Genomic DNA, 27,424 nt, shown 5'->3' with positions numbered 1-27,424 from the left:
CCACAAAAATAATTTGTAGAAATCTTTAGAATATCTTATATAATCTGTGGGGATTCTAAATCATTTACCTAGATCTTGGTGGGCAGGGAGGACTTCATTTAATTCCTAAATAATGATAGCATTAAGTCTCATTTTAAAAAATCTTCAAATATACTTTTTAATTTTTCTTGGTATAGTTAAGTTCCTTGTTTTAATAAGTTTGTCATCACTGTGATGAAAAAATCTGACAAGAACAACTTAGAGGAGGAAAAGTTTATTTTGTCTTATGGTATTGGAGATTCAGTCCTTGATTGATGATCTCCAAAGCTCTGGGACCCAGGTGAGGCAGAACATCATGGCAGAAGGGCATGGTGCAGGAAATCAGCTCAATTCATGACAGCCAGGAAACAGAAAGAAAACTCCATTCCACTGGCTAGGTACAAATTATAGATCTCAGAGGCATTCCCCCAGTGGCCTACTTCCTCCAGTCACACTCTACCTGCCTACAGTTACTACCCAAATAATCCTTATCAGTGGATTAATCCACTGATTAAGTTAAGGATATCATAATAATTTCATCTTTGAAAATTCTTGCATTGTCTCACACCTGAGCTTTTGGTGGACACTTCATATCTAAACCATAATACTCTTCAAGTGTTCTTTTCTTTTTTTCGTTTCTATTTTTCCATCTCTAAAACACAGACCAGTGACTTATATGATAAAGTATACAATTGATAAGTTTGAATGAGGAAAGTAAATTCATTAATTAATTTAAGCTCTTTTCTAACTGTTTAGATTTAACAAATGATCAGATTGACTTGATTTCAAAGCATCTAAAAAATAAAACTGAGGGGGTGGGGTTTTTTTCTATATGTTTAAACAATCAGAGATTTTAGGAAGCAACAAGATCAATAGTTCTCAGATTTTGACATACCTGAGAATGAGCTGTAGGGTTTATTAAAATGGACTTTAGGAGCTCCACACAGAGTTTCTGATTCAATAGGTCTGGGCAGGGCCAGGACTATGTTTCTAACGAGTTCCCAGGTGATGTGGTTGCTGTTGATCTGAAGACCATGCTTTGCAAACCACCCATCTAGGTGACATCATTAAGTCACACAGAATTCTCTTCACAGAAAACACTGCAGAAGCACTCTGTTCCTGAAATGTTTAAAATATCCTTCGCTGCCCTATAGCATAAAAAAGCAGGAGTTACTCACATTGTGCACCCTTAGCTCTGCCACCCACTCAGGGTGACCAGAGATGAACCAAATCATCTCTGCCTACTTTGGCTTCTTCTTATGAAAAGGTCCATGGTCACCTTCTTATTTTGCAAGCTGTTTCCAGTGTTTATGAAATGTAAATTCTTCTATGAAACTGAAAGTATATAAACCTTTTATGAAAAGCATTATCTAAGCTCTAGTAATTCAGTTACATTTTTCCTCTAGAAACTTTTGTTATGATATTCTTATCATTAGCCAGACCTGGAAAGGTGGTTTACTAATATTGAGTCTAATTAAAGCCAGAAAGTGACCTTAGTCAATATTTCATACTTTCTGTGACTATAAGGATATCAAATGCTTCTAATTTGCACTGGGGTCTAGTCTTTGTCCTTCCACATCATATGAGAATAGGCTGCACAGGGGAATGGGGCAGTTGCCTTCTTTGTGTCCCAGGAACACTTGAGCTATTGAGTACATACACAGTAATTTGAATAAGATAGTCATCCAAAATGAACAAGACAGTAATAACTTTCCTTTTTCATATTCTTTAGAATCAGAATGCCTTTTTGGTTTTTGTACATATTTGACTTTATGGATTTATGGATGTTACATAATTTGACAGCATAGCTTGGCAAGGCCTAACGTTAATGGTGGGCTTCTAGATATCATAATAGGTAACCAACTTGATTGTGAGCACTTCAAATTTACTGGCCATTAGTTGCTGTGCTTCTTTTTTCCATGGTTGACATTGACTGATACTGTCTAGATGAAACAATTGATTGTATTTCTTGTTCTTTCCAAGAGAAGATGTGCAACATCAGGGAGTCACTAGATGCTAAAACATTGGGGTTTTCTGCTCTGCATTCCTTTAGTTCTACATACTAGACCAACATTTGGATTCTGGTAGAAAGGAGAAAAGTGATATAGATAGCAACAGACTGAACACTTTTAATGAAAATCAAGTTACTCTTAGAATAATACTATATGTAGACATCAGTTTCCTTTCCTTGATACTACAGTATTTTAGTCAGCTTTTTTATGATCAAAAGATCTGACAAGAACAATTACAGGAGAAAAAGTTTATTTGGCTCACAGTTTCAGAGTCCTTAGACAGATGGTCAACTCCATAGCTCTGGGCTCCAGATGATGCAGAAAATCATTGCGCAAGGATGTGACAGAGGAAAACAGTTCAGGACAAAGCAACAGGATATAGATAGAGAGCTCTGCTCACCTCGGTAAGGAGATAAACCCCAAATATAAAACCCAGTAACATACCTCCTCCAACTACACGCTAACTGTCTAAACTTACCACCCAGTTAATCCATATCAGTGGATTAAACCATTGATTAGATTACACCTCTTGTACCCTAACCATTTTGCCTCTGAAAATTCTTGCATCCTGTCACACATGAGGTTTCTGGGGACATCACATATCCAAACCATAACATATAGCAAAAGGATTTACCAGTGGGATGGCCATAGATGCAGTGTTATTTAGAAAAGTCCTGCTTTATATCTGTTGTCTTGGTAAATCTACTAATATTTCTCTCTTTTATTCCCAAGTGCTTTAGTCTGTATGGTAAACATGGTCACCTTATTTATTAGGAAGGGCAAACCACACTAAAAATACAATGTTAAGATATTTGTTGAAGAGGTAAACATTTCCTGATTTATGATATACATATTGTTTCTCAAACATTGGGATGAAAACAGGCATTTACTTCAAATAATTAGCCTTTGATCTGGAGTGGATGGTCCCCAAAATACACATGGATGTACAATGCGATGAAATACAAGATGAGGCCTCTGGGTGACACAGTCCTTTCATCAGTGGTGCCTCAAAAGTTGTAATGAATTATTTGCATATCTGAAAAAAATGACTAGATATCATGTTGTGTTCTGAATTATTATGATTGGTCTCTAAAGTGCCAATAGATCTAGCAACTATTTTTAAAAATTTTCAGGAAATAGTAAAGAATTGTAACAGGTGATATTTATAGATGGGAGGGTCCATGATGTATGGAGGGGTGGAAAGTTTCCTAGGAAAGGAGGATTTCCCTGTAATAGTCATTACCAAATTATGCTGAAGTATAGATTCTATTTCATAATATCAATAAACATCACAAGTTTATCATAAAATTATGTTCTGATAAGTGTTTTTGGCTTAAAGTAAATGAAATATTTAGCACCAACTTTGTTTTTAGTACTATATTTGGTCCTGGAGAACATAAAGACATAATTTAAGGTTTAGTAAAGAACCACAAAATAATTACACAAATATAAGATCTTAACAAATAGGATATAGAATCATGAGACAAAATGTCTGACTTATAAAATTTTAAAGGCATTTTAGAGGTGGCAGCTAGAATTTCCTTGTTATTTGGGACTTCAAATAATGTATGAAATGTCCATGCTTATAACACACACCAAACATTGACCCTTCAGCAGCAACCCATGCCAAGTGCATGAAAATGTTACTGCCAGATTTGCAGTGCAATTAAAGAAATGCACAATAAAGAACTTTCTTTGTATTCTCGAGTCTGTTATTCAGACTTAGGAGACATTTTCCTCATGGAATAAAGTTGCTTTTTGGATATTTGGGCACAGGGACCGAAGGGGAAAAAGAGATTGAATTATCTGATGCTCTGAGAACATTAGATGGAATGGTGATTGATACGACTGACATTAAATTATACCATTTTGAAAAAGCCAAGTGGTTATAAATTTTACAGTTTTCTTTATTAGGGTTAAGTGTTCAATTGGAGAGCATGTCAGTACATTCTGGGACATTTTAAAATCCTATTTTTTTTCCTTGGGAAGTTACTAAAATGAAGAAGGGCTTAGAACTATTGGAATCTTTGCCTGAGTCTCTGTTCATGGCAGAATGAAGTCAATTAGCTTTGACCAAGCAAAAAACTTGGTATTGCAGAGTGGTGACCTCTGGCTTCTTCATCCTCTCCTCCTAAAAGTAGTAGTTCTTCATTTTCTACTTACCCAGTCTAAGGAGGCAAGTAGCACATTTTATAATCCAGTTGTCAAAAAGTACCAAAATAATGATTTTGCTTGAAATGTTGAAGATCTAATCCTTGAGAAAAAAGATGCCTACTTGTACAATTTTAGACAAGAGAAATAGAAAGTGGTCATTTCCTCAATCAAGGAAGCAAGCTTTCCTTGAGAAATTCAAGATGAGAAAGTTTGAGGTTTCTTTTCTTTTTTTTTTTTTAAGACAAAATGTGGTCACAAGGGTGGTTCCTAACCTAACAACACTGATGTCCTTTCTACGAAAAGGAGATTAGGACACAGACAACACAAAGGGAGGGACCATCAAGGAGGACACAGCCACAGAAGCCTATTAATAACCCTCTTTCCCTCTAAAGTCTCAAGAAAAAGTGGAGGTATAAATACTGGAGGAAATAAAGACCAGGGGAAAGGGTGTTGACAACAGCTCCCCACGACAGGAAAAAGTCATAAAACTCAACCTGAACTCTCACCTCTTAAGCTGCACACTCCTGTGTCCGCGCTTTCCATAGCTGAGATACAGAACAATTTCAGTAGGAATTCTTGCAGGGAAATTAGGTAAAGTAGTTTCCCATTGTTTCAAAAGCAACCTACATAAAATTCAAAAGAGCATTTGGAAATACCTCTGAAGTCTTGGAGATTATGCTTCTCCATCTGTTAAAAATCTTACTCATCTATAAAGGAACAGCTGTGTATTCTCCACAAACAGAACTGATTTAAATTAAAACATAGATTAAAAAAAATCCAACATACAAATCTCACCCAGACCAATTAAAGCCGCCTCTGGAGGAGGAGGAGGAGGATTGGCTTTGTTACAGGGAAGGCATTTTCATCAGTTTGTAGGGGTGCCACAATCAAGTATAAAACAAGGTGGCTTAAACAACAGAAGTGCATTTCTCATAGTCCTCCAGGCGAGATCAAGGGTGCCAGCAGGTTTGGCTCCTCTGAGGCCTCTCACCTTGGCTTACAGATGGCAGCAATTCTCACTGTGTCCCTTGGCTATGTTGTATGTATGTCCTCATCTCTTCTTATAAGGACACTAGTTCTATTGGACTAGGTTCCACCAACATGATGTCATTTTATCTTAATTACCTCTTTAAAGGGCCCATCTCCAAATGCAGTCCACATTCTCAGGCACTTGTTGTTAGGGCTTCATCATGTAAATTTGGATGGAAACAGTTGAGCTTATAACATCATACTTAGATTTGAAGTCCTACTTTAGAGGGCCTCTGGGCTGCTTAAAGGCATTGTACACCTGAGAATATTTAGTAAAAACTTCACGTGGTTTATAATTTTCCTAATAACAGGCTGAGTCTTGAAGGTAGTCTCTGAAGTCAAAAGCCTCGGCTTCTGCAGAGCAGTAAGGGAGGCTAGAAATGTACTGAATTTTTCAATAGCAAAATTATTTGTCTTATAGCTACCAGTAGCTATAAGAATTTAGGTGAGTAATTTAACCATTCAAAGCTCTACTTTTCTTATTCGAGCAATAATGCCTCATAGGTTATTTTATAGGCTGTGATAACATTTGAAATGATTAATATAGTGACTGATAGATAGCAGAACTGAAATATTAGTAAAAACAGGATTCTGGTCTTTTCCCTGCCGCTTATCAACTGTGCATCTGTATCATTTTTCTATTGCTGTATAACACATTACCACAAATCTAGTGGCTTAAAATTGCAGTAATTTATCATGCTGTAGTTCTGGAGGTCAGAAGTCTGATTCAGGTCTCAGTAGGATGATATTAATGTTGGCAGAGCTGCGTTCCTTTCTGGGGGGATCCAGGAGCTGTTTCCTGTTTCCTGGCTTCTAGGGACCACTCGCCATTTCTTGGTTCATGATCCGCTTCCTCTGTCTTCAAAGCTAACAACTGTGGGTCTAGTTCTTGTTTCTCTGACTCTACCTTGGTCATTGTCACATAGCCAGGAAACTTTCTCTGATGTTAAGTATCCACGTGGTTAGATTGAATTCCGTTTAACAATCCAGGTTAATGTTCTCATCTTGAGGTTCTCAGCACAATCACATCTACAAAGTCCTCTTTGCCAAGGATGGTGGCAAAGTCGCAGGCTCACAATAATGGGGCCGTTGCTCTGCCTACCACAGTCTCTTGGACACATTTTTCTGAGCCAATTCTTTAACAGTAAAATGGACACCTCCCTTGAGAGGCTTATTGTGAAAATTTGTTTCCTATTTGAGAATAATAGTACTATAATGAATAAAATATCTTTCCTCTACAGCCAAATGAGAAAAGAAGACTGATTATCAAAGCCATTCATAGAAATTCTATCAATTCTCCTTACATAGTGCTGATTTCTTACCTTTACTTTTTCTTTTTTCCCTTCTGTCCCTGACTGACCCTAGCCCTACTGATTCCCTTTTACTCTGGTGATAGTACTTTCTTATCTTCCAACTTCAAGTCCCTGTTCCTACTTTATCCTTGTACCACAAAGGCTACCACATCATTTATATGATTAGAATGTCTCATTTTCCAACTATTCTCCAAACAAAAACCTGAAACTTGGACATGATCCATGTCTATTTAATATTAACCTCGATACTGAGCTTTACACTAGATCCCAAGATTCTGAAAGCCTTAATTTACTGAGCTGATTCTAAGATAAACTGATGAAGTAGTCAGGAGAACACATGACTTTTTCCCTTGGTATGTTTCTCTTCTCCAATCAGTATGCAGAGGCCAGTGCTCCTAGGTGCATGGGAGATAAAGGAATATAAGGCACATTTTCTACCTTAATCTGTTATATCCATACACTATAAAGCAGTACTTTAAAATTTGGATTTTAAAATAAAATATATTTGATTAGCTCTTGGTTTGTTATTTACTAGCTGAGTGACCTTGTGAAATTTTTACTTTATTTAAACCTTTATTCATATATCGAACATAGTAACATCAAACCTATAGGCTTCATTGGGTATTAAATAAGGCAAGAAATAAATTAATCACAATGTTTAATACTATAGTAAGAAATCAATATTTTATTAACTTTTGTTATATTTTATCTTCAGTGTCCCAGATGGTTGCTCAGTAGAAAATGGGAAAAGAAAGCAACATTCATTTGTAATGATTAATGAAAATAAGTCTTTCCTTTCTTATATGAAGATTCAAAGGCATTTATTGGAAGGAAATATGGTGAGCCCATTAAAAGTTGTAAACATTTCTCAGATGAAAACTTTCCCTTCCCAACAAAAATGATCTTAGCTTTTCTCTATCAGTTTCTTCCTCTTTACTGTTCATTGAAATAAATTTCTGTCACTTTTAGATTTATCCTTTGAGTTTTAATAATGTACAATCTGGAAAAATGGTTGGATGGAGAAGAGGAAAGGGTGGGAAAGTATTTTCTGTACTATTGGATTAAAAATGTTCATTTGGCTGACCACAGATTTGGTGTGAAGACTTAACTGGCTTTGCTGGGCATGTTGATGCACGCCTGTAATCCCAGAGGCTAAGGCAGGAAGATTGCAAGTTCAAAGCCAGCCTCTGCAACAGTGAGGCACTAAGCAACTTAATGAGACCCTATCTCTAAATGGAATACAAAATAGGGCTGGGGATGTGGCTCAGTGGTTGAGTGCCCCTGGGTTCAATACCCAGTACCTTCCCTCCTCCCACCAAAAAAATAAAAAATAAAAAATAAAGATTTAACTGGCTTTCATTTGTGATTCTAGAATCAATGCCTCATTCTGTAAAATAGAATGAATTGGGGCAAGACAGAACAGTTGGTTTTTGTAAGGTGGGAATAAGAAAACTGAACAAGAAAAAAAGCACATTGGTAAACATCAGATTACTACAGGTGACTTCTCTTATAAAAGTTGAAGTAGAGGGGACTTCTTACTATGCTGTTTAAGGTAGACTTAGTTGTTTCTGATTGGTTTCTGTAAATATACTGTTTTCAAGTAAAATTGCTTTAAATTTTCAGTTTGATTAAATGGCATTTAGCATAAGGGACTCCATTTTGATTTGTTCTGGTCTGGTGGGGCCTAGTATAAGAGGCATTCACAACAATACACTCTCATAAACATTTTAACAGAGTTTAAAAAAAAAGGGAGGTATGTTAGTCAGCTTTGCATCTCTGTAACAAATATACCAGATAAGAACAACTTAGAGGAGGAAAAGTTTAATTTGGCTCACAGTTTCAGAGGTTCAGTCCATGGTCAGCTGACTCCATTGCTCTGGGCCCAATGTGGGACACAACAGCATGGCAGAAGGGCATGGCAAAGGAGTGCTGCTTCACTCTCATAGCTAGGAATCAAGAGCTTGAGTGCAAGGAGCCAGGGATAACATGATCCCCAAGGACACTGTTATGGTTTACATGTGGTATCCCCCAAAAGCTCACATGGGAGACAATGCAAGAAGGTTCAGAGGAGAAATGATTGGGTTGTAAGAGTCTTAACCAAATCAATGAATTAATCCCCTGATAAGGATTAACTGAGTGGTAACTGAAGTGGTAGGGTGTGGCTGGAGGAGGTGAGAATTGAGGTGTGGCTTGGGGGTATTTATTTGTATCTGGTCAGTGGAGTCTCTCTCTTTCTGCTTCCTAAACACCATGTGATCTGCTTTCTTTTGCCACACACTCCGCCATGATGCTCAGCCTCATCTCAAGCCCCAAGGAATGGAGACTGCTGTCTATGGATGGGGACCTCTGAAACCATGAGCCCCTAAATAAACCTTTCTTTCTTTACAATTGTTCTGGTCAGATCCTTTATCACAGCAATGAAAAAGCTGACTAAAACAACACTCCTCCAGTCACCTATTTCCTCTAGCCATGCCCCATCTTCCTATAGTTACCACCTATTATCCATTCAAATTATGAATCCAATGAATGGATTAATCCACAGATTAGGTTACAGCTCTCATATTCTAATTACTCAACCTTTGAACATTTGTCTCACATGTGAGTTTTCCAGGAGACATCTCATATCTAAACCATAAGGGGACTAAAAAACAGGTGTGAACTATGTGTTTACTTCAATTTATTAAGAAATGGAATAAAGAGATTATTATTTTGAATGTAGGTTTTACTTATGAAAGTATTTATTTTCTTCACAGCTCTGAATTTGGACCACATGAATCATAGCCTTAATAGCATTATACCAAGACAGGCTGGGGTCATCAAATAACAATGCTAAGTTTTGGATGTAGTTTGTGTGTGTCTCCCCAAGGTTCACATGCTTGGAGCTTGGTCCTCAGCATGGTAATATTGAAAAGGGGAAACCTTTAAAAGGTGGAGCATAATGCAAGGTATTTAGGTCATAGGTGACCATCTTCTAAAGGAATTAATACTGGTCTCATGGAGTGAGTAGTTCTTACAAAAATGTGTGGTTATAAAAAGAGTAAACCTATCCCTAAATCTCTATGGCTCCCTGTCTCATGTTATCTTTTCCATTATCATATAATTTCATCATGATGCTATCACAATGTTGTGATATGGTTTGAAGGGCTGGTATCATGTTCTTGAATCTCCAGACTTGTGAATTAAATAATCATTTTTCTTTATAAAATACCCAGTGTCAGGTTTTGTATTATAGTAAGAAACTATGACTAAGATAAGCAGATATTGAAAAAGAGAGAGAGAGAGAGGAAGGGAGGGAGGGAGGGAGAGAGAGAAACACAGAGAGAAAAAGAAGTAGAAATAAAGAATGGATATAAATAATGAAAGGGAGGGAGACTGCAGACAAACTGTTAATTTAAAAATACTGACTGAAGTAGAGCCCTGCAATATGGGTTGTTTGTATCCAAATTCAACTACTCAAAGTTCACATTTAAGTCCCATTTTAGGCAAGGCAATACCACAGATCAATTTGCTAACCTCAGATTTTAAAAGTCTTAACAAGAAGCTTATTTTAGGTCCTATGGATACAATAACTGGCTTTACTAACTTCACATTTTTAAGCTGGTGGTTTTGGCTCTGGGTAGTCACAGCTAGAATCATGGATCAAAACCAAGCCTTGATTGTGACTGAGTAAATGCTAGGATGTTAAATAACAAGCAACATTTTCATCTTGGACAAAGATCACAGATTACATGATCCTGAAATTTAAAGTCTGGCTCTGCCTTTGGGCTATAATTCTAATGCTGGTATGACATCCCATTTTGTTCTCACTCCTTTCTGGAAACAAGAGCAATTTTCATCCAGAAATGAATCTTGTGTCCAGGTAGCCGATGTCTCATATTTATGGGCAGATGCTGGTTTTATTTATTTATTTTTAGTTTTTTAGTTATTAGTCACATCCTCTGAAGCTTATTTATATGGAAGATAGGAACTATAGTAACTGAACATTAGAACAATAACTCTTGCACTTTCATATAATACAACAAAGTGTGGCTGAGTGCCACAATTCAGGCTATAGAAACCAAAGTCAAAACAAGGCATGTGTGGCTTTTCCAATTAAATGCATGATTATCTGGTTCAAGAGAACAACAAAGACAGAAATCACCACAATGCAAGTCAGAAAGAAGTCATTAAACTAATCTATGAGTGTAAAGGAGAAAAAAAATAAAGGTCAGGAGAAGGGTCATTTAAAAAGTGATGTTTAACCTGAATCTTCAAGTTAGGTAGCATTCATTTTTAAAAATGTTTTTATTAGTGCATTAAAGTTCTACATAGTAGTGGGGTTCATTTTGACATAATCATACAGGGCATGCATTTTAATACCATCTATAGCTATTTTCTTATCCTAAAATTATACATGTGCAAGTCACTGGGAAAAGACCAAAACTAGTCCTCTGTAATCTAGTAAAAGATTACCACACTGGCATTTTATTCTTTCAGTATTTATTCTTTTTATGCATGTTTTTTATTTGAGATTTATCTCATAATTTGTATCCTATTATGCTTCTCAAAGAATCTCATAAGCACTGTCCAATATTTAAATTTTTTAAAAAATAATATTGCAATGTTTATATAACACTTATTTACCTAGACTATGTCTTTTAACAAACCCCTTATCACTGAATGTGTGTTCTATTTTTTTTCTTTGTTTGGTTTTTGTTGTTATGGGAATACCTTTAATATGAAGTGTTCACTGCATTATTTTATTTCTTTAAAATAGTTTTCTAAAAATGAACTTGGGTAGAAACACTTGAGTCTATAAAGGCACAGATTTAGAAATAGTGTTCTAGGCACAGGTAATAGAATAATCACTGCCAGGCTATTTCCCTAATCATAAAAATAGCACAATTCATAATAGCTAAACTGTAGAGCCAACGTAGATGCCCTTCAGTGGATGAATGGATAAAAAAATGTGGCATATATATACAATGGAATTTTACTCAGCACTAAAAGAGAATAAAATCATGGCATTTGAAGGTAAATGGATGGCATTGGAGAAGATAATGCTAAGTGAAGTTAGCCAATCCCTAAAAAATAAATGCCAAATGTTTTCTCTGATATAAGGAGGCTGACTCATAGTGGAGTAGGGAGGGGGAGCAAGGGAGAATTAAATGAATTCTAGATAGAAAAGAGGGGTGGGAGGGAAATGGAGGGGGCAGGGGATTAGCAAGGATGGTGGAATTTGATGGACATCATTATCCAAAGTACATGTATGAAGACACGAAGTGGGTGTGAACATACTTTATATATAAACAGATATGAAAAATTGTGGTATATATGTGTAATAAGAATTGTAATGCAAAAAAACACAAAGTACATGTATAAAGGCATGAGTTGGCATGAACATACTCTATATACAAAGATATGAAAAATTGTACTCTATATGTGTAATAAGAATTGCAATACATCTGCTGTCGTGTATTTAAAAATAAAATCAATAAAACTAAAAAAATAGTTTTGAAATAACAAATATCATCCAGGAAGATGATTTTAAATATAGAGATGATTTTCCCATGAAGCATCATTGAGGTTGTTTGGCTGGTTTTCTATCTACAGCTGCTGGGAGAAGCTGACCTCTTTAGAAATTAGTCAGAAATTAGTGTATTAATCTCCTTCCCCTTATACCTTCAATGTGGTTATGCATAATTGAAATAAGGGTTTACCATTAAAGGAATCTGACAAGTTAATGCCAAGGTTATTTAAAAGAAATATCTGTTCTGGAATACAAAATAGAAAGAAGACTAAGGAGACTTTGGCATTCTCAAATGAATGATGGTGGCCAGAGTTCTTTATACCTTTTTTTAGTTAAACAGGTATATGAGTATGAAGTTGAAGAAGAGAAGCTTTGTTTTAAACTTAATTTCATTCCACCTCTAGGATCTATACTGATTACCCATATATTTCATCAAACCTCTTCTAAATTTAAGAGCCTTGGAGAATTCTGGCTGTGGCATGGGAATGTGAAGGTTTGTTGGATGGCCAAAAAATGCTACAATTTAGAGATGATTCCAATCCTATTAAGAACCATAAGTTTTTCAGAAAATAGGGTTGACAAAGGTTTCTCTTTCTGTCTCTTTGGCTCTACTGCAGAAGCGGTCACACTCTGATGTCCATAATCATCACCTAGCTTGTTATAGTGCCAGTTTCCAGATTTCACACCTGAATATTCTGATTTAGTGGTTCTGGAGTGAAACTGGGATTCAAATATTATACAAGCTTCCCAGATGATTATTGAAAATGTTCCATGGACTGGATTTTGAGACACACTGCCACAGGAAACAGAGCAGCCAGTGGCAACAGAACCAAGAGGCAGTCTTATGGTCCTCTGGCCATACATAAGCTTGGAGTAGAGATGGGATACAATGATTTACTCTTAGTGTCTTCCCCAAAGATTTTATCCAACATGGTCTAGTCCTCTGTAATCTAGTAAAAGATTACCACACTGGCAATAAGGACTACTTATTCATAGGTTCAGTTTTTCCACCTTACTCTTTGGTAAGGACACAATCTGCCACATGGAGGAAACACCTGGCAGGTTTGCAGTGTGGTGTATAACCTAGTTTTATGCTAAGTAGCATTCAGAGACAGCAGTATGGTTTGTGGTTTATGGTTGGTGCCTAGTAATTATAGTGGGTGGAAGAAGAGTTTTATTTTGTTTTAATTGCACATAGTGTTTTATGATCACAATCAGATCATTTAGCAGCATCATATATTTGTCTAGCATAATTTCTGTTCTCCACTTTAACTGTGATTTTAATGGATTGTTTATAGCCAAGGTGGTAGCTAAAGACAGGATGTTGATTCACTGTTAATTTATGTCAACTGGGAAGATTACCAAACAAGCATATTTCTTGTTTGCTTATTTGTCATTGTCTGTGAAAAATAGAGCTTCCCCTGCCTTGTTCTCACCTATTCTTTGATTGTATGGCTTTTCTAACCAAAATAGCTTTCATTTGGTACACACATGGATGCATAATATTTATTACTGCTAGAATTTAGAGTAATAAATTTAAACTAGCAAATTAGAGACCTACTTTTTAGCAAAAAGTCAAAATAGATGTGAAATGTTCCAATCTTCTCTGGAAAAGTGGTTTTAATAAATGTGTAGCTAATTAAATCTTAATTAGCTTATTCATCTACTAGCATTTTAATATTTTAATATTTATATTTTTCCCAAGGTCCTAATGGGTTTAATGGAAAAATTAAAAAACTGAGTTTTACAATTCAAGTTGTAAGTGATATCATTGGGCTTCGGGATGAAAGCTAAGCAGATAAATTGAAACTGGATCCCAATTTTCTTGAGAGAAATGAAGAACTAGTATATCACTAATTTTGTTGAAGAACCTGAATTTATTATATGTTTGTGCTGCATTTTCATACAATGTAAATATAGCAGTAGACAAGAATTGCTTTTAGCTGTGTATGGTGGCACACGGCTATAATCCTAGCAGCTTGGGAGGCCTGAGGCAGGAGGATGATAAGTTCAAATCCAGCCTCAGCAACTTAGGGAAGCCCTGAGAAACTTAGTGAGACCCTGTCTGAAAAATAAAAATGGGTTGTGGATGTGGTTCAATGGTTACACACCCTTGGGTTCCATCCCTGGAATACATCCCCTGCCCCCGCCACCGCCAAAAAAAGAATTGCTATTTAATCTACAAAATATGCCCTGATTTTATGTTGGCACTAAAAAAACAAGAATGTGGCATCACTTTCTGCTGTGGATATAGTCTGAAAAATGTGTTTGCAAGTTGAATTTTTGTAAAGATCATGTGTTAAGTTTTCTGGAAGTATTCAATTTTTAAGAGTAATTCTCTAGTAATCATTTTTAAAATAAAGTTAGAAATTCTTCTTATAAATTCAAATTTTAATGGAAAACGTTTAAACAGTATGGTATAACAGGGCCAGGTGTGCCGCAGTCTGGCTGGGCACAAAATCAGGAGCCACTCAAGCAGGAACAAACTTTATTTCCAAAACTCCCGCGAATGCCATGCACGCGGCCTTCTCCCGGGACACACTACACCAACAGGAAATCCCTCCTCCGGAATTCCCTCCTACCGTACTTCCCCAACCAATGGGAACTCTCTGGGAGTCCCAAGAGAGCTCCAAAGTAGCAGGCCTAGGCGGACAGCAGGGGTCTAATCTCCAATTGAATGCACATCTTAACATAATCATTATCATCTCAATGGCTTGCTGCTGTCACCTTTCAACCAAAAATGCCATGAATCATTCCTACTTGGCTATGGCTCTCAGCACAGGTGCATATAACCTAGCCATCAAGAGACCTGCATCCCAATTCTGTCACTATTTCATTATATTGTTGTAGAATTCAGAGAATTGTATTATGTGATTTCTAAGAATACTGTAAAATTCCCAGATTCAAATTTAAAATTTTTAGTGACTGGATTTGTTTAAAATAAAAGATTATGTCTCAGTATATGGTATAATAGTCTAAAGTTGCACCAGCCAGTGCGGTAACTACTAGCCACACATAGGAGCACTTGAAATACGCATGGTTGAAATTGAAATGTGTTTTAAGAATGAAGTACACATTGGATTTCAAAAATTTGATGCAAAATAATGTGAAATAGCTCATGAATTAATAATTTTTATACTTCTTATGTTTTGTAATGATAATATTTTGAGATAGTAGGTTAAATAAAACATACTAAAATAAATTCACTGTTTCTTTTATTTTCTAATGTAGACATTTTAAATTTAATTTTTTTTTTTTTTGTGGTACTAGGGATTGAACCCAGGGCCTTATGTATGCTTGGTAAGCACTCTACAAACTGACCTATATACCCAGCCCCTAAATTTAAGTAATTTAAATTTAAGCAGTTAATAGTCATTTGATGGTCTAATAGAAAATTTTAATTTCCATACATGGCTTATATTATTGGTGTAGAGCAGCAGCATTCTAAATGGACAGCACATGGTACAAAAGAAACTTCCTGAGGACCAGATAATTCTCCATATCTGGTATTTTTCAAGAAAAACCTTCATGATGTAGAAGAGATTATCATCATTTTCTGTTGCTTACCAGAATACCTGAAATTGGGTAATTTATGAATAAAAGATATTTATTTAGCTCACAGTTTTGAGGGCTGAAAACTCAAGATAAGGTAGCCCTATCTGTTCAGCCTCTGGTGAGGGCCTTCTGACCAAATCCCAGTATGGCAGATGGCATCATGGGGGAGTGTGTGAAAGGATTTCATAGCTAAACAAGGAGCAAGAGAGATACAGGGGCCAGGTTCTGTCTCTCTCTCTTTACAACAACTTACTTTTTCAGGGACTAAACTGGGTCCCCTGAGAAATATAAATCCCTTCTGAGGTGCTCCACCAATGACCTAATGACCTTTCATTAGGTCTCACCTCTTAAAGGTTCCAGAACCTCTCTATATTGCCACAGGGAGGATTTAGCCTCCATGAACCTCTGGAGATATACTCAAACCATGTCCAAATCATAGCAGAGACCCTTTGAAGATAAGATGAAAGTATTATCCCCAAAACATAGTTCATAGTCCACTAGTCCTGCAAGAGGCACCACGATAGTCAAGTAAGTACAGGCAATACTATACTAACTGAGCCCCTCTTACTGACAACATTCATTAACCTAGTGAAGTCAAAGTTTAGAAACTTGCTTTACTTGAGTCAATCCAATTCTTTCCAAATTTATTTGAGAAAGAATCTTGTCTTTCCCTATCACCGCACCACCTTTTATTTTTTAATAGTAAAATAAAAAATAAGAAAGTCACTAAGACAAATGCTGGTGAATTAGATAATCATTATTTCCCATTTTTCTGTTGTTTGTTTATGGGCAGTACATAGGAATATATCTGAGGGGTTAGGTGTGCTTGCTTTGTTTATGTATGCTTCTATGCTAAAACCCTCCTATTATGCATAAAATGTTTTCCTTAATGTTCCTAGGATATTTGAAATATTGCCAGCTAGATGTGTTTATTTTAAATCCCTAATTTGACTTATACTGCTAAGAAGATTTATAGTCAGGGGTTCAAGGAAGGGCTAACAGAATATGTGGAATAGATACAGAAGAACAGGTGAGGAAATGTTGACAGGATATTTGCACTTTCTGAAATGTTATGTTTAGTGTATTCCCCAAAGAAATATGCTGCTATGTATGGTTTCAATAGGCTCCCATGGACTGGCAGGGACGCTTAGATATGATTTACAACTTTGCTTTCCAGGGAAACTGCATCCAGCATTCCAATTCAGCAGTGAATGTTCGGAGCATAAATTTTAAGTTGAACACAACTGGTACAAAGATTGACTCCAAAGCCCAGGAAATAGATGCAATCCGCATCCTTTATTTGTTTCAATGAACTATCTTGCTTTTGGTGGTAAGCCTTTTACTTCCCCAAACTCAGAGAAGATGGAGATAATGATAGAACAAAATTTTCCATGACAATGTTCATAGGATCTCACAAATCATAAAGGAATATTAAGAAGCCCTCATCAAGAATTTCCCTAGCTTTCAGCCTTAAAAAATACTCCTTCACAGAGTAAATCAAGTTATTTTCTTTTCTCATATGACATGTATAGAATAAATGTATACATATACATGAAAACAGCCCAAACTCAAAAAGCTTCCTACACTCATCTATAGTTTCTTAAGGAAAAATATATTTTTTCTTTAACTCACAGGAAATAAAATGACAGATTTCATTTGTAATGGCTGGATGTACTTCAGCATGAAGTAAAACAAAAGCAAAGATAATTTAAGTAAAACTACTATTTTAAAGTAAAATATTGACATTTCATTAATATTGGAAAGATGCAAAATGAAAACCTATGCTTAGACATTGAACATTTGTTTTCAGTAGGTTTCAGGAGGCTTACTCATCCAAATGGCTACATAGCAGGTGTCCTATGAGAGCCCATTGGGCTGCCAGTTTCTGCTTAGGGACAGCTATTATATTTCCAGTACTATTCATTCTGTGTGTAGAGTTATATTTCTACCTGGTATATTTTCTTTCTGCCTAAAAAATCCTTTAACCTTTCTAGCAGCACAAATCTGCTGGCATTTGGCAGATCTTTTTATCATATAAAATGGTCTTAATTTTACATTTATTATTGAAAGATATTTTCACTTGAAATAGCACTCTAAGACATTTTCCCAATAATTGAAATATGTTATTCCAATGCATTTTGGCTTGCATAGTTTTGGGAGAGAAATCAGCTTTATCTTTGTTCTACTGGATGTGATGTGTACTTTTCCCCTCACATTGCTTTTAAAACTTTCTCTTTATCAATATCTTTCAGCAATTTGATTTGGATGTACCATATTGTTTTCTTTCTGTTTTACTCCTTGGGTTTTTTTATTTTTTGAGATTTTTTGGGTTTGAGGGCTTATGGATTTGGAATGATTTTTAGTAATTACTTTTTTAAAAAAGTTTTTTTGGTCCTACCATCATCTCCTCTACTTCTTGTAGTTCAATTATCTATGCATTAGACTGCTCAATTTTATCCCAGAGATCACTGATGCTGTGCTCATTTTTGTCTTTTTAAGTTTTTTTTTTTGTTTGTTTGTTTCTTGTTGCCTTTGGATGATTTCTATTGCTGTTTCATCAAGCTGACGGGTTATTTTCTCAGGATAAAATCTGATGTTCATCATACTCAATGTATTATCATTTCATACAGAAGTTATATTTGGGACACATTTATATCTTTCATTTATATCCTGACTATGTTCATGTCTTTCCTTACTTTCTTGAACATATGGAATATATTTGTAATAGCTATTTTATTTTCCTTCTTTGGTAATGACATCATCTGCCCTTTCATAATCTGATTCTATTGATTGACTATTATTCTACTTATGGGACATATTTTCCCTGTTTCTTTGTGTGCATAATAATTTTTGACTGGATGCCAACCATCATAATTTTTAACCTTGTTAGGTACAGGATTTATTTTGTATAATTTTATATAGTATGTTGGATTTTTTTTTTTTAGCTTGAAATCAAGTTACTTGAACTCAGCTTCATCAATTTCAGGCTTTTTAAAACTTTGTTAATACTTAGCATCTTGATCTAGGGAAAATGTACACTCAAATACTACAATATCCCTTTGAATGTCATGTGTACTACTTATATATTACAAGGTCTTTTCAGCGTGGCTGGTAAACTGTTCCCAGTCCTATGTATGGCTTACCTGAAATTTGACCTACTACTTTTCTGTATTTCTTATTTCAACTTTAAGTAATTTCCTCTCACCATGCATTCATCCATATTTAGTCAAAGGCTGAAGGAACCCTTTCACAGATCTGTAGGGTTTTTTTCTCTGTTAAGATCCCTTCCTGCAGACATTATATCCCACAGATCTTAAGACCTTGGCCTCCTGAAGTTCTAATTTTTGTTTCTTCAACTCAGTGAGACCACCATGGTCTATTTGAGTATTTCTTCACAATATTGCTTTCTAGAACCTGCTACTTGGCTACTGGTGAAATCAGAGGTATTTTTCTCAGTTCTTTATTGCTTATTATTCAATGTTTAAATACCATTGTTACATATATTTCATCTGTTTTTTCTAGTTGTTTGATATGTAAGAGTAAATATGGCACCTATTATACCATCATGTCTAGTATGATATGCTTTTAACGCTGAAAATAAAACCCTATCCCTACTCTTTACTAGATGAATCTTCTTGCATCATTGGCACTCATGAAAATGTGACTCAGTTTCCAAATTACTAGTAATATTAACCTCTTTGTGACCTTTCTCTGTGGAGGAGCCTGGGCATGAGAGAAATAGCTAATTTATGTTTATGTAATCTCATGTTCTTCTATAATCACCAGTTGGAACTTATGTCAGTGGTTCTAGGATTTTTAACAGGTCTGGATTTGAATTCATATGTCTAGGGTAATTACTGGTGTTGCTGGCTGGGTATTTAACTTTCTTAGATTTTTTTTTTTTTTTTTTACTGGAAGATGACACACAAGTATTTTACTGTCTCCCTAGGAGCTTGATTTTAATAGGAGCTGAGAGAGCTATATTTCCAAACACAAATATGAGAGAATGGAAGAGATTATAAATATAGAAGGTACCAAATTTTCAAAGTAATTTTTACTGCATCCTTTCCCTTTACATTGTCTAAATGGACATTACTAAAAATGAATCACAGCTGAGTTTTCTAACTTAGTCCTTTAATAGGTAGTTGGTTGCAAGACTATGAATTTTTGGCATTTTATTCTTATTTCCTATTCCTTTACTCCTTTTCTTTCTATTCTTCTCTTCTGATATCCTCTCTTTTTCCCCCTAAAAATTACATATGTGGCCATATAAATTCCTTTAAATTCTCACACTTACCATCAACTTTCATGTCTCCATGAAATGTGCCTACAATATTCTTTGCCTATGATAATTTCACCATTTTTCTTTCTTAAATTTTTCTTATATATTCCTTAAAGTTCAGGTCTGACACCATCCAGTCGACAAACTTGTATTGAATTGTGTATATGATATATATACATCACAATGCATAGACACTGCTGATGCTGATAATAACCCCTTAATCACTATTCTTCATATCCACTTTTGTTAAATGTCTTGGTTGTTTGCCTTCCCAAGTTTACTTTCTCAATGAGTTTGGAATAGGAGCATTCCTTACTCATATCAAGATACTTCAGGCAATTCAAAAGGTTCTAACTCATAGACTAAATTTCTACTTTTAATTTTTCTTGCTATATTCTTACATATATATATATATATATATATATATATATATATATATATATATTCCTTTATCTTCATACCTACAGTTCAAGGGTAAGAACTACATAGTGGGTAGTAGTGTGGACTGTACAGTCTGAGTCTTTGACCCTCTGAGTTCAAATCCTGGTTCTACCCACTAAATTCTGTGTAGATGCAGCTGCATTACTTTGTTCCCCTTATGACTCTTTGTCTTTAACTGTGATCATTGTAATACTCTTTCATAGGGTGATTGTGATGATTTGGGGGAATAATATATAACATGCCTAAAATAGCACCTAAGCACTCTAAAAGTAGCAGCTATAATTATCAACAGGAGCTAAATTTTAAAAATAGGGCTTACTTGATTTTTCAACTCTGCAATTCAATTGCTCCCTCAAGTGTCTCCTAAAATTACAAAATGTTTCATGTTTTTATTATAAAAAAGACTGCCAAAATTTGAAAATTATGCTTTTTATTATAGTCACATAAAATAAAGTCAGTTACACCAAGTTGTCCAAATACATGGTGAACTAAAGCTTCCAACACTTACAAATTTTATACATATATCTATGCATTTACAAATACATACATATGTAAAAGATATATATTTTCTTCTAAAATAAAGTGCCCAAATGTTGATATATGGGGGCATAAGAGGGAGAAGAGAGTTATAAAGCCTTGTTAGTTATAGGCTGTACTTTTATAAGAATCTGTTTTATGCACATTTATTCAGATATAATGAACTCAAATCATCTGTTCTTTTCTGAATTCTTCTAAGTGAATTAATTTACCTAAAATTTTAAAGAAGTCATGTGGTCATCTTAATGAAGCAGAAGCTTCTTTTTCTGATGTGGCTGGCACAGAGCCTTGGCTTCCCTACAGAGGGGTGTTTAAGCTCCATTCCTAATTACCCTGTTGTTTGGATTATTGTCTTTCTGCTAGGGTGATAAACAGAGTGAGAAACAATCAGGCATCTCTAAGACTAACTCCTACATGCATGCAATGAAATTAGAATTTGGTGAAAAGATTGCTAATGTTTTACATCACCTTGGGTTTGAGGAGAAAGCTTTATCAAGATTTGAATAGTGGGTCTTGCTGCCTCTGTTATTACAGAGGTGTATAAGCCAAGCAAGAAGAATCAGGGCATAATGGTTAATATGTCATTGAGATAATCAACTCAAATTGAAATGAACTCTATTACAGTGAAAAACCTTCACGAGTTCATGTTTCAAGGTAAGAACAAATTGCAGGGTTAAAGAAAAACTCAGTGATTTAAGATAATTCAGAAAATCCTCACTTCAAAAAGGAACTGAGTTCTAGTCTTAGCTCCAACAGCTCAGCTGTCCTTATGGTGTTTTTACTTTATTTTCTGCTATCTCAGACATTTATGATGATCATTGGTAGTCTTTGACAAGAAATGGAATTTAAAATTTAATTTAAAATGCCTCTGAAAAGACTAACTTGTTTAAGCAATGTGGAGATGCCTAAAAATAGCTGAATATGAGCCCAGCCATTTCTCAATTTCTGGTAGCTACATCTTCAAGCTGTAGCGGAGTGGATCCTATGCAAGCAGGAAAGGGAATAATTGTCAGCATTGAAACTGCACAAGACACTCTAAAACCCCCAACATATGAAAGGTGGGGAACAATGAGAAGCCCAGACAATTCCCCTAGTCAAAACAAGGAGTGGGGTATTTCATTTCATTTTTGGAAGGAAAAAAGAAGGGCACAATTTCCAATGACCCAACCCACCTCTGCAGTGCCTCTGAAAGACCAGAGCGGCCTAACTACTGATTTTGGTGAGCATCTTGTTGATGGCCTGCTTGACATGTGTGGTGGAGCTGCGTCTCCTCGTCTTGCCCTGCACCATCCTCCGGCGACGCACCTCTCGACATAACTCGTAGAAGATCTCTGTGATGTTCCCTTCTCCAGTGCAGGCAGAACACTCATAAAAAGCACATGCTAATTCTGTGGCCAGCTTCTCCCCTTCTTCTGTACTCACTTGTCTGGAGTGGTCCAAATCAGCTTTGTTTCCAACCAAGATTAAAGTCACATTCTTGGGCTTTTTGATCTCATCTAGGATGTTCTTCAGTGGTAGCACTTCCTCAAAACTTCCTCGGTCAGTAATGTCATAGACCAGCACAAAGCCTTCCCCCCATCGCATGTGCCCTTCTCTCTGAATGGTGTCTTCCTGTAGGCCAAGAAAAAATAGCAGCTCAGAAAATTGGAGGTGATCACAATGCATAGACACTGCTGATGCTGATAATAACCCCTTAATCACTATTCTTCATATCCACTTTTGTTAAATGTCTTGGTTGTCTGCCTTCCCAAGTTTACTTTCTCAATGAGTTTGGAATAGGAGCATTCCTTACTCATATCAAGATACTTCAGGCAATTGAAAAGGTTCTAACTCATAGACTGAATTTCTACTTTTAATTTTTCTTGCTATATTCTTACTTTTATAATCACAAGAACTATTAATAAATTATACCCTTGGTTGAGCATATTGCTATTGAGACTTTTTCTCATCACAATTGAAAATTAATAAATTAATAATAGACAAGTGGTTGTTACCCCAATATTTAGGTGTCAGAATTAGAGCCAAAATTCAGCAAGATGTACCCTCTCCCTTTTTTGGTTTCTTTGTGTGTTTTAATCTCCTTTTTTATTGAAGACAATTAGGGAAAGAAAGAGTCCAACTTTAAGGTGGGCCTTTTTTTTCCCCCTATGCCAATACCCCAAATATGTCACATAGTACCAATAATGATGGAAACTTATTGAAGTGATTCTTCATGGGAAGGTATACCTATAATTTGAGAAAGCATTGCCTTTAAAGGTTCAAGTGGTTTCTGGAGGCTGTGGCCTCTCTCAGTAGGCTCAGAGTGTGAAGGTCAGAGCATAAGGAGATGGTGATGAGAAGTAAATGTGTGAAATTCATTTCAAGAACATTTCATGGATTAAACTCTTCAATTCAAGTCTTGTTGGAGTTACAGATTATTGACAAAGGACCATGGAAAACTCCAGTTTCTTAACTCATCCCACTGGTCATTTCTATACAAAGATATGAAAAATTGTGTTCTATATGTGTAATAAGAATTGTAATGCATTCCGCTCTCCTGTATTTAAAAAACTAAAATCAATTTAAAAAAAGAATTAAACCTATCTATGAATCATTTCATCGTTTCAGATCTAACTGACCTCAAATTAGATTTACAAAGAAAATATTTCAGGAGAGAGTTCCAAAATAAAGCATTTTGAAGCAAACAGACAAATTTATATAAGGCCAGAGAAGTCCAGAGAAGTCAATATATACTATATACTTTCTCTTAAAGGGTTACCTTGCATATTAGCATATAAAACCTCTGCAAACTATCAGTAAAGGCACTTGTTTAAGTATATCTAAACATTTCAAAATACATTTGACCATGAAAAACTTATTATCCTGCTAAGCCACCAAACAGGTGGGAGATTCCAACCTGGACAATATATGAATATTACAGTATTTTCAAAACCTTCTTGAAGCACAGGGAAGTTTACATAAACATTATACACAGGCTCTTAGAAATGTGTTAATATATAAAATTGTAGAAATAAGTTTTTAGTTATGCAAAAGTTACTTGAATGACATGCCTCAATTTTGTGCACATTATTCATGTCTTTTTTTATTTGATGCAGAAAATATTTTAGTTCAATTTCTATTCACCTGACCAGCAGTATCAAGGATCTCCATGGAAACAACTTCGTCATCGATGGTTGCTTGGTGTCGGTAGGTTGATTCTGAGAGAATGAGCAAATAAAGAAGACAAACAGGTAAATAAATGCAAGATTTAATTTGATCCTTAAAATGAGAAATTAGGCATGGAGCAGCATATCTGTCTTGTAGTACAGGGGATTGTGCAAGCTAGAGAAGCAAAGAAGAATGTGCAAGAATATAGCATCTTTGTACTCACAGAGCTTCAGGCATAATTCCTAATGAGCCACTACTTCAGGGCTTAGAATGTGAGAGCTCTCTTTGTTTCCTTGATCCTCTGTCTGCTCCTCTTAAGGTTCCATTTTATTCCATTTTGAGGTCAGTTCTCTATAGTCTCTTTTCTATCTCAATAAACTGAGGCTTCTATTTTCTAGAATGATAAGGTGGTTTTCCACAAAATGGATTTGGTCATGATGGCCCTAAATGTCCAGTTTCTGTAAAGCTCTGTTAATTTATTTTCCTAACAAAGTTACATACAATCAGAAACTAATATTTTCTTTCTAAACCTCAACCCAATAGATATTAGAGGGAAGTGGATAGATCTTACCAAATGATGTAAAACATGGGAAACACTTGGGGCAGTAATAGACAGGTGGGACCCAGTGTTTGTAGTTGACAAGGAACAGTAACCCATATTAGAGGTGGGCTGGGAAGCTTGGAAGAGAAAAGGAACAATGCAGATTTCTCTCATTTATGTTGCCTCTTCAAAGCAGGGTGCAGTAGCTACTCAGTATCAGCTGAGGTGGGTCAAGAGCAGAGTGGTACCCAAGCTGTGAGCGGGTGAAGAGAAGTTAGCAGGTGTAAGAAGACTAGGTAAGCTTGAATGTAACCCTCATCACATAAGTGAAAACCAAAGGTAAAAAACAAGCGCTTTATATGAAAACTAGAACAACTGAAATAAAGGAATCAATAAATAATTGGCAGCTGATGAAAATCAGGAGGAGGAACTCTCCCAGAAGGTCTCAGGAAGTGATAATAAGAAAACTGGAAGCTGAAAACTTAATAGGAAGTATGGTCAATACAATTAGAAATTTCGTTCTTTATAAAATGAACCTCAAAGACAGAAGAAGAAAATACACAGAGATGTGGAAATATTCAAAGTTGTAATGACTAAGAATTTCCCTGGATGAGAGTCATTGAACTACTTCAGATCAAAATGACTAATGGAATATGTGAGGAAAAGGTTTTCAATCTAAATTTCGGTGAAATTTAAGATATAAATGGAAAAGAAAAAAAATCTAAAGAGATTTAGAGAATAAAAGCTCTTCACCTACAAAAGGATATGACTCAAATTTGACATTGGACTTCTTAGCAGTGACACTGGATTTATGACATCTATGGCATAAAAGAAAATAACAAAACTATACCAAAAGCAGTCCACAGTTACAATTCCATGTGATTCTAATATATTATATCAGGGTGGAGGTGAGGAGAAGACCTGGGAGGCAGGTGTGAGTAAACACACTTATTTCAGAAGACAATAAAATACAGAAAAAGTTAAAAAAGCAAAAGAGAATAATTTTTAAAATATATAAGAAAATAAATAAAATACAAAATATCATGAGAGAAAAAGTATAACCTTTTATGAGAAATTATTCTGACTCCATTAACTAGTAGTACAAAAGTAACAAGAAGAAAACAAAATAATAATATATATTTGAACATAGATTCAAAACTTATAAATAAAATATTATCCAATTGAGTTCAACAGTTTAATAAATATATTATGAAAATAGCATTTATTTCAGGAATGGAAATAGTGTTTAAATATTATCAACACAATTTAATATATTAATGAACTAAAGAAGACAAATCACATGACTATCAAGAAGAAAAATACTTTCCTCCCTATATCTCATTATCAATTTAAGATTTTTAAAAATATTCAGAAAACTAAGAATAAAAGGAATTCCCTGACATGAAAAAAAATGTTACATATAAAACCCCACAGCATACATAAAATAAATGGACTAAGTATACAGATTGTCTTCAAACTCTTAAGCAAGGAAATTATGTGCTATACAACAATATAATCCAACATGGACTACAAATACTGGATAATTCTTTTTTTCCTCTGTTTTTTTGTGGTGCTGGAATTGAATCCATTGCTTTGTAAATGCGAGGCAAGCACTCTACCAACTGAGCTATATCCCATTGTAAGGCATTCTGCTGTCATATATAACAAATTAAAATAAAAATACACACAAAATTTTAAAAAAACACTGGACAGTATAAGATAGGAAAAAATAAATAAGAGACATAAGTGTAATGGGAGTCCACTTTTCGATCTGGGTACAAACCTTGATGCTTGATCATGATTGACTTATTTTAAACCTGTCACGATTGTTTTTCCCTTTCTTCCTCTTCTCCTTACCCTCCCTAACAGTGGGGGAAAGGGAAATGACATGAACATTTTTCCTGTCCCAAGCTAAGCTGTCATGTCCTTCACTGCCTGGAAGAATGTCACTGCCCACAAGAATAAACAAACTCTAGACCTGGGAACTGGAGCAATGGCTTTCTCAAGGACAGCAGATTGACACTAATTAATTCTATCTACTCATAATATTTGGATCCCCACCCTTTATTCCTCTTTTAAAATCCCTGCGTTCCCTCTAGCAGGGAGAATCACAGCTTCTGGGACAGGAGTCCTCTGCTTCTCCTTTGCTAGCAAAACAACAAAACATTCTTCTTTATATCAAAACTTGTTCTCATTTTTGGATTGGAAATGGAAACAAGGACTGAGCTTTTAGTATCATAAGGGTGGGAAAGGGATTTAAAAATCAAGGCTATGAATTTGAGGTCTATCAGAATGAATCACTAAAATTCTTCTATATCAGCAAAAACCACATAGGAAATATAAATGACAAGTAACCACTCCCAAGAGCAGTAAAATAAATATCAATATCTAAGAAACAATAAAGAACAAACACAACTAGCAAAGTTCAGAACTTCATGAAAAGGCCCTAAAGATACTCGAATAGATAGGAAAATTTCCAAGAAAAGGGCATGAGCAACAATTTTTAAAAGATGTTAAATTTCCCTCAGAGTGATCTCAAATTTAATTGCAATTCAAACTCAAAGTCCAGTCAGACTTTTTGAGGAACTAAATAAGCTTATCTAAAATGATGTAATGCAAAGTAAATAACACTACCCAAAACAGTATGGTACTAGTGTCAGAACATGCAAACTCACAAAGCCTTAAATAGATGCTCATTTATATAGGAATTTAGTATATGACTGAGGTGGCACCACAAACCACCCGGGGTGGGGGAAGAATACATTGTTCCATGGATGGTAATAGGAACAACCAAGAAAGAATAGGTCACTCTATGGACCCCCTGGAGCATGCACTAAAAGTAAATCCAGATGGATTAAAGATTTAAATCAACTAGACTTGAAAAGT

General features: G+C 35.4%; 1 protein-coding gene across 1 annotated transcript in view; it reads right to left on the bottom strand.

Moving 5' to 3' along the window:
- Positions 1-20,801: 20,801 nt before the first annotated feature.
- Rerg (RAS like estrogen regulated growth inhibitor) overlaps positions 20,802-27,424 on the bottom strand; it is a 112,884-nt gene continuing 106,261 nt past the window's right edge. The window contains exons 4-5 of the mRNA XM_027955984.2: positions 23,974-24,047; positions 20,802-22,461 (exon numbers count right to left, since the gene is read on the bottom strand). Coding sequence (XP_027811785.1) covers positions 22,054-22,461; positions 23,974-24,047 — 482 coding nt within the window. The 3' untranslated portion in view covers positions 20,802-22,053. The remainder of the gene's footprint in view (positions 22,462-23,973; positions 24,048-27,424) is intronic.

Source organism: Marmota flaviventris, chromosome 3, assembly GCF_047511675.1.
Source record: "Marmota flaviventris isolate mMarFla1 chromosome 3, mMarFla1.hap1, whole genome shotgun sequence".
Lineage (NCBI taxonomy): Eukaryota > Metazoa > Chordata > Mammalia > Rodentia > Sciuridae > Marmota > Marmota flaviventris.
This window is presented reverse-complemented; position numbering and strand designations above follow the sequence as displayed.